At 40.8% G+C, this 8,674-nt stretch overlaps 1 protein-coding gene across 1 annotated transcript in view; it reads right to left on the reverse strand.

Moving 5' to 3' along the window:
• Window positions 1–252: 252 nt before the first annotated feature.
• RBM24 (RNA binding motif protein 24) overlaps window positions 253–8,674 on the reverse strand; it is a 9,237-nt gene continuing 815 nt past the window's right edge. The window contains exons 2-4 of the mRNA XM_057367443.1: window positions 8,179–8,302; window positions 7,072–7,126; window positions 253–658 (exon numbers count right to left, since the gene is read on the reverse strand). Coding sequence (XP_057223426.1) covers window positions 328–658; window positions 7,072–7,126; window positions 8,179–8,302 — 510 coding nt within the window. The 3' untranslated portion in view covers window positions 253–327. The remainder of the gene's footprint in view (window positions 659–7,071; window positions 7,127–8,178; window positions 8,303–8,674) is intronic.

Consider the following 8,674-nt stretch of genomic DNA (forward strand, 5'->3'; position numbering starts at 1 on the left):
TTTTTTTTTTTTTGGTTCTTTTTTGTTTGTTTGAAAATATGAAGTCCCATTGCTACTCCTGCCACTCTTTCATGACAGTACTGCATTTTTCCCCCCATTTTCTTCTGGCTCGATACTTGAAACTAGACATGCCGCACTACCCTTCCCCTCTCACAACATGATTTGGATGCATACTGTATGAAGACAGTGGAATAAAAATAATTTCGCAATAGCATCATYGCTTTCCTTAAAGCTCCTTAGTTACTATCGATTGTCTCTGTTAACTACTTATACTGGAAGGCYGAGGAGAGGACGAGAGAGCACGAGGTTCCTTCGGGAGTCCATCTGCTATTGCATGCGGTCTGTCTGCAGCTGTTGGGGCTGGTACTGGCCGAAAGCCGCTGCAGCCGCCGCGGCCGTGCCGGGCGCCGCTGCGGTCAGGGGCTGCTGCACGGCGTAGCCGTAGCCCCCGGCAGCCACGTAACCCGCGGCAGCGGCCGGAGAGGCGGCGTACGGGTACTGCTCGTAGGCCGCCGCYGCTGCCGAGTACTGCGCGTACGCTGCTCCGGTGTAGTCGATGTAGGGCGTGGTGGAAGCGGCGGCCGCTGCGGGCTGCATGTGGGGAATTACCACTCCGGGCTGCACAAAAGCCTGTGGATAGACATAGTGAGCGGGTATCCTGTTGAAAGATGGGAGAGGGAGTTAGCGTTGGTACGCGAGTCAGCACCTAAGCATCGTATCCGTATTCCGAACTAAAACAAACTCAATTTAGTTGTTGTTATGTGCATAGGGTTGCCACAATAACTTGACTCAATGGATCAATTATCAGTTTGCTGGCCCGAAGAGATGCATCGCTCCAAAGCACAGCTTTGTAGTGCGTTAAGTCAGTGTTCAGTGTTCCTTGAGGATATTATCTTTAATGCCCTTAAAATCTTTAGAAGGACCAGTATTACTGATGTCAGTTTTAAGACTACTACRAAGGACTAAGCTTGATTATTCCATCTGGAAAATTGCAGTACTTGTTTTTCAAATCCCCTATAAGTAATTTTTATTACCTTGCTTCTCTCATAACTACTCGACTCTTGGTAAAATTATTTCCCGCAATACTTTTATTATTAGTAACTGAGCAGTTTGACAGCATCACTATAATGAGTTTGACAACAGCCAATAAGGCAACAAAATGGTTTGAACCCTGACTTTATGTCAAGTCTTCCCAGGGAGGTGTGGAAAGAGCGTATTGTGGCAACCCTACTTAAGTTGCTATGCAGACTCAGCACACATTAATTTCTCTGCAACCTCAGTCACCCTTATTAAAAATAAGAAAAAAACCAACACAGGCGACAAAGGAGTTTAAATAGAGTTCACAAGTGTGGTAAACACAGCAAGAATCACACTTTCCAAACGAACGATAGTGCAGCTCACTCTGTCACAAGAGGCCATTGAGGGGAAGCTACATAGATGCTATTAAAATCCATAACAGTGATTCCTAAGTACATGTGCATCACACTTATATAAAAGTTGATAAGGACACAAGGGTCAAACCTGTTTGATTATCAGGTCACTGATGTCCTGTTTTATGCCAGCTTGTTGATTTCTATGCTAGACATACAGCATGGAGTTTTTTGGGAGGTGGGCATAAGATTGTCTAAATAGATCTGGTGCTTAACAAAAGCAAAAAACCCACAAGTTAACAGTTTAAGAAATAAACATTCTGAATGGATGAGTACACACTTTCCCATTTTCTCCAACTCACAAAATTTGCTTTCTGGCTTGTTTACTTAGTCCTTTAGTTTTAAAAATTGGTCATACCATTGTCTGAGCACACAAGCGTACATACATGTTAATCTCATGGTTGTATTTTATCATAAAATATTATTTTAGAAAAGTAATATACTCAGTATAATTTTCATTTYACAGTCATAATCCTGTCTTGCATCTGGATTTCCAAAGAGAAGTCCTTTATATATGCAACTCCTTCCCAGCCAGTGAATCTTTATAAATCATGAAAAACTTCTTGTGCAGATTCACTACTATTTCATACTGAACTTTATACATAACTCTAAAGACTGCACCAACCTTTTAATACACTTTGAGAACAGATGAAAAATGCAATGGTAAAAAGTGTCCTCTATTCTCCAAATTCAAGATTTCGTGGAAGGGGTATGTTGGGTTTTTAAAAAATTTTTAGAATAGCTTCAGGATGTACTTAAGTGGTCAACAARGAAACATTTGCAATCAGAAGGGACACTGTCAACTAGAATCATAGYAAAACATAGTTTAAAATAAGTGATAGACTTTGAAACAGCTTAGTTTTCTTTTTCAGAAAAAAAGAGCTCAGTTGATTGAATAGGAGTATTAGCAGAGGGAAATGTTCAGTTGCCACGTTTAAGACATGAACACCACAATCATAAAAACCCAACATGTCAATGAAATTAACTTCCTACTACGGGAAGGAGAAATGAAAAAAAAAAAAAAGTGACGAATAGGAAGGGCATTGGGAAGAGAAAGAAAACATAAAACAAAACCGTAAGTTGGGTTTTTAACACTCACCTAATTTATGAAGTGACTAGCCAGAAGTGCATTTGAAGCATACTTAAGCTGGCTCTGTGCATTTAAATACACATCATTACCTGAGCTCTCCATATGGAGGAGCATAAGCAAGCATTTTGTATTGGTCACCAACCAAGTACAATTCTAATAAACGTAATACCATATTTCTTAAGTATTTAAGGACAGAGGTATAAAAAGAAATTTTAAGTCACTGAGAGCCCCTTTTGCATCACAAAGAGTCCATTTAACACCACATCAAASGAATCGTTACATTCACCACCCATGGAAAAGAGTAATTCTAACAGAAGRGACAGTAAACAAGCTTATCAGGCTGCTTGTGTCAACTTGAACTGAGGTTACTAATATTTTTTGAAGACACTTGGACACTCAGCCATATCCTTGAACAAGACAGAAAGATACATGTGCTTCCACTTAAGCTCTTGTGACTTGGTTTATTTAAGCCAAGAAACTAACAGGTGGTGAAGTTACGAAACATTATCTGTTTGCCACATCTTACCCTACAATAAACATAAACCCTGTGCAAGCTCCTCTCCACCATGCCATTTCACACATGATGATTGACAGCATAAGCTGCAGTGGGGCTATTTTTGATCATCTGTCATGCTACAACTGTTTTGAGTCAAGTAAAATGGCTTTATATGGCCAAAGTAAATTTCTACCTACTGCAGAGGCCAGGACATGAAGATCTCAGCCATTCAGAACCCAACTGCTTTTCATGCTCTGCCAGGTCAAAAGCTGAAAAAGCAATTCCCAGTTACGCTGGAAATCCTTAATATTCTTAATTTTAAATAAAAACTGCTGCTTTACTTTTGAGAGTAATAATGTGAGAAATGCACAGGATTTAACCTCTCTTTCCTGGCAGCAGTTTTTATTTTGGAATGTGTATTTACTGTTTTATGCTTTTGCATAAAATGGAAGGCATGTTTAACTTTAGCAGTAACTGTAGCTTTGAGATGCTCAAATTKCAATGACCTACACCCCTGCCACATGTCTTAAGACCTTCTTTGTTGTTATAACAGAAGATTTATGTTGAACTGAAGATCTCAAAAATAATCCTATAAGCAACAATAATTTCAAAGGAGAGAAGGGACTTTAACTCCCAGCGTTACATTCTCACAAAAGTAGGTACTTAATTCTGAACAAAATGCTTTGCTTTGGCCCTTGCATGGCATTGTCTGCTTTTGTAAGCATAATTAAAGAGTAGATTTTCACCAATGAACAGCCTTCCTTTTAACAGAAACAGGTTACATAAACATTAAGCATACAAAACCCTTACTATGTTTCCTTTTATCCGATAACCACAAAAAGGACATAACAGCAGGCTAAATTCTGACTGTTCCAGCTTCATTCCCTCTTTTCAGACTATCTGTAGTCTGGTATTATACAGGTCTTCTGATCACAAACTCAAGAGGGGGCTTTTCCTTCTCTCTTAAGAAAGGCAGATTTGCCTAACTCTTGGAAGATATCAAGCATGTCGTATCAGCTAACTATTTGATAATGAACTTCATAAGTTTGGATTTAACTCTGGTCCTACAAGAATGGGAACAGTGGGAACGTTTTAATTTTGATCAAAGTACAGGTTTTATGAAAGAAAATAAAGAAAAAAAATCTCCACAATAGTTACGTCCTACACCAGTATCTCTGTATAACCCCGAATTTTCCCACCAATATGAAARTAAAAATTACATTAGCAAAACAAGAAAAACTATATTGGGAAGCAAAGTCATCCTCCCCCTCCATAAATTCCTGTTAAATTCAGAGATAGTATTTTAATAAACAATTCTGAAAATAAGGCTGTATAAATAACCAGTCCCATRATCAAACAGCTTTCTATGGAGCACACCAACAGTAAGAGAGATGCTGAATGGAACAAGCAGGRAGAAATGTTACTTAGTGGATGAACTGATATCTGCAGCACCGAACAAAAGAAAACTTGCCTGCATTTTAAATGCGTCATACGTGAAGCTAATTTAGTTTCTGTCTCCCTCCACTACAACAGTGTTGTACTTAAGTCACAATATTGACCTTCTACATCTCAGTAAAAGTAATGTAACAGAATAAAATTATTTTATTATTTGATAGATGGGAAACCTTATGTTGTGGATGCCCAGTCTCTGGAAGTGTTCAAGGCCTGGCTGGATGGAGCTCTGAGCAACCTCGTTTAGGGAAAGGTGTCCCTGTCCATGACAAGGGTTGGAACAACATGATCTTTAAGGTCCCTTCCAACCCACGACATTCTATGCTTCTGTGATTCTAAAACATAGCTGATCATACCAAAATATSGCAGTACCTCACTAATAGGCACCCGGTTAGGAAAAAAACCCAAAACTCAATCACAAAACATTTGAAGCTTTTGTGTATGGATTAGTTGAGTGCTGGTAGAGAATCACCACTACAACCTGCTTTATGCAGCACATCAGTGACGTGTACTTCAAAAGTGCAACTGCACAGGCTTCAAGGTGACCATGTATTTCAGTGCAATCCATGTAGCAACCTCTAAGAGTGAACTCTTCAACGGAAGGAGATTCAAATAAGCACTGAAACATCCCCTCACTGTCAGTGAAGTAAATGAAGATGTTMATTTATCCTAATGAATGCTGTTCTTCTTAATCTGAACTACATGCTTTAGATAAAGGTACAGGTCACTGGAAGTTTTGAGGAGGAAGCAGGATGAGTAATCTCTGTTGTTTACACATACTAAAAGAAATGCAAGAGCCTTTTGGATTGCAAAAGGATGAAAAATTACCAATTTCATATTATACATGATTCTGAGACCAACATTCCTTCAAATTTATGTGCAGTGCATTAGAAATACAACCTTATTCAGCTTGCTRGAAGGATTTCCCTGACCTAAACATGGTTTACATGATCTATCGTTGGCTCTAGGTAAGGAAAGCAGGAAAGACTCCTACATTTGCACAGTCCTTTAAGCAATGGACTGCCACTGGTCCTCCTTTTCTGTTGTRCTCAGCAAATACTCAGTCTCTGCACAGCTGATCCCTGCACAATTCAGTAGTTCCCTTTTCAACAAGTGTTTTAACAGCTCTGGAGGTGTTCTACCTCCTGCCTACCTTAGTGCAGGCATCATAAAATGATTGCTGCATACACACTCTGTCATCTCCTCACACTTCAAAGAGCAAGCAACATACACTAGAGGATAATCATCAGAAGGTAAAAAAAGACATGAAGTCTTTTACAGCCTCCCCACTCTCAGAAGAATTAACACTCCCTTTTAAAATTACATGAAGTTTCTAGGAACTTTTTCCTGTCRTTTTCAGGATAGGAACTGTTTCCTTGCATTCTGACAAATCAAATTACCGAGAAGCTCTTGKTGATTCATAAAAGATATGTATGATATTCTAAAAATATTCTAATCAAATAAACAAAATACATTTGTGACATGTTTTCCCTACTTTATTGTTAGCTTATGCATTGATTAGCAAAATGCACTATTTTGCAATGAGTTTCTCAGTCAGTGTTCATTAGTGAAGTGACACTCTATGGAAAGCTTAAGGCAGACTTCACCTCCTAATGAAATGCCTACAGAAAGCGAGAGTTAGATCCACTTAAGAATAGTTTATACTCAAATTGAGGAGAAGTGTGCTATATATTAAAGACTGATTGAAGAAAAAAAAAACCCTCAAATTAGAAAGCCCAAATGGACGCACATCGTTAATAAGGAGCTCCACACCCTTTCCAAGAACACCCCCCCAAAAAATTATGAACATGCAAGCAATACGTTGATTTACTTAAAAATCAAGAAGTCACACAATTTAGCACTCACTACAAAATACGGTTAAGAAAGTCACAGGCTACAGCTTGAAAGCAAGGAAAAAAAGGCCCTTTGCTCCCCATGGCAAAGTCACTCCTCAACAACAAAACCAAAATTAAAAAGACCCCCCCCCCCCAAAAAAAAAACTTTCACTACAGCCCTTCAATTAAATAAAAGCACACAGTTTAGCTATCAACACCACTTCATTACTGTAATAAATAAAAAAAAGCACACGGAGGTCTATTGACTATATGAAAAAACATACATGCATCGTTAATCACCATTTTAGCTTGTTTGTGTTTGAGTCTACTGGTTACAGAGTTTAATTCCAAACAGAACTATTCCACCTCTTATCATCATATCCTTCTGATCAGTTATCTTAACTGAAAACGATCCCTGTCAGATTAGAAAGAGATAAATAACATTGAGTCAAGCTGAGAAAAGAGAAATGGGGCACAGCAATCTTGCATCAAGTCATACCTCCTTGTTTTATCATAGGGTCATATGGGACTGGACTGCTTAGTCRGAGGGCCACGTCCCACACAACTTGACTCAGCTGCAGCATTTAGAACATGACCAACAAGGTGAGCACATTTATGGGTATACATTCATAAATCTGAGAGGTTCAGCTTGCTGGCCAGCTTTAAGGATGCTGCTGCAAGAGGCCTTCAATAATCATTCTTTTCATTCCTTTTTTCATTTAATCTTTTTTTTCCTCCCCTGTTTGAGGTCCCAGTGAACAGACTTACCCGAAAGGCCTCTGTATGAGAGCTGGATGAAGCTGCTGGACACCAAAGGCAAAACCTACCAACAAAAACACATCACATTCTTTGGGTGTTTTTTTGGCCACTTATATATGCTATACACACACACACACACACAAAACAGAGAGTAAGAGCCTTCTCTAACAGCCTTCAGTAACAAAGTCTGAAAGGCTCTAGAACTAAAAATTAGAAAGCAAAATGTATCAAACACACACAAACGCACACATATGCAAACAGAACTTAAACCACTAAAGCACACACTTTCCTAGAGATGTTTAGGAAAAATACTTTTTCTAAAGAAGCACAGGGTTTTCATTCACATTTTACTTGATGCTCCATTCTGGTCCTAACTTTAGCCCATGAAGGATTACATGGTACTTTCCATTCCTCCAGTGTATTTGTGTAATTTCTAGAGACTTAAAATTTGTGTCACCTCTACTCGTGAGGACTTTGCACAGGGGATCAAATCCCAACTTCGTTTCTGTTCTTCAAACACCCAAGCATAAACTCTGTCTTTTCTTGGTGGGCACAAGTGTTCATCAGGCTATACACGGGGGAATTCAGAGTGGCCTCCTTCAGGGCACAAACATGCACACACTCCTTGCTCCTCTCACTCTTGCTGCAAAGCAGTAGTCTGGGAAGTGGCTAGGACATCAGATTGTCTCAGATGTGGTCTTAAGAAGAGCTATTTAATTTCAAAATCTGCATAATAGCTCCCATCTGCTTGAGAAGTTTGCTTTAAGATACTGTTTGTATTAATAAGACTGCACACACTGGAAGCAATTCATTCCTAGGCCAATCTTACCCTGCAACGATACTGTAAATGGTCACCACATTCCCAGCAGCAGGAATAACCAATGAAGTGTCTGAGCTGTGGAAATTTTATCTCTGTTGCTTTTGTTTTTTAAATACAGCACATGTGCAAAATAGCCAGAAAGTTACTACAAACTGCGTTTAAAAATCAAAACCAAAGCACGCCCAACTGTGTGCGCACTTCAGGAAGGTGGAGGGCAGCACTACCTTTTTTGAAGTTTTACTCTCTTCAGAAACCTGAGGTATGGAGACAAAAGCCATTGGGCGCTGCTTCCTCACCTGGCTGCATTATCCGCGGCTTTGCACCCAGGTACGCCAGGTTCACGTTGGCTTTCCTGCCATCGATGATAGGGTTGGGGTCCTTACAAGCCCTTTCAGCAGCAGCTCTGTCAGCCATGGTGACCTTAACGGGCGATGCCGCGCATTAGATCCTTTTCCACGGGGAAGTGGGAGCCTCCCGCCCCCAGCATGGACCCGGCCGTATCCCCGGGCGGCGCAGGGCAGCGAAGGGCCCCCGTGCAGCCCCCGGCCCCCGTGCAGCCCCCGGCCCCTGGCCGCCCGCCGAGCGGAGCGGGGCGCCGGCAGCCGCGGAGGGCGCGGGCCGAGCTCCGCCGCCGGCAGATAAACCCCGGAGCGGCCGTATCAGCGAGCAACAGGCGCGCTGGCGGCGTGCGAGGAATTGGGCAATTCCCCCCCTCAATCTCCTTTTTCAGTAATCCCCCCTCCCGCCTCTATCCAAACTCCCCAGCAGGGAGAAAGCAAAATAAAAAGAGAG

This window comes from Malurus melanocephalus, unplaced genomic scaffold (genome assembly GCF_030028575.1).
Source record: "Malurus melanocephalus ecotype Western Australia unplaced genomic scaffold, MMel_1.1 scaffold_79, whole genome shotgun sequence".
In the NCBI taxonomy this organism is placed as follows: Eukaryota; Metazoa; Chordata; class Aves; order Passeriformes; family Maluridae; genus Malurus; species Malurus melanocephalus.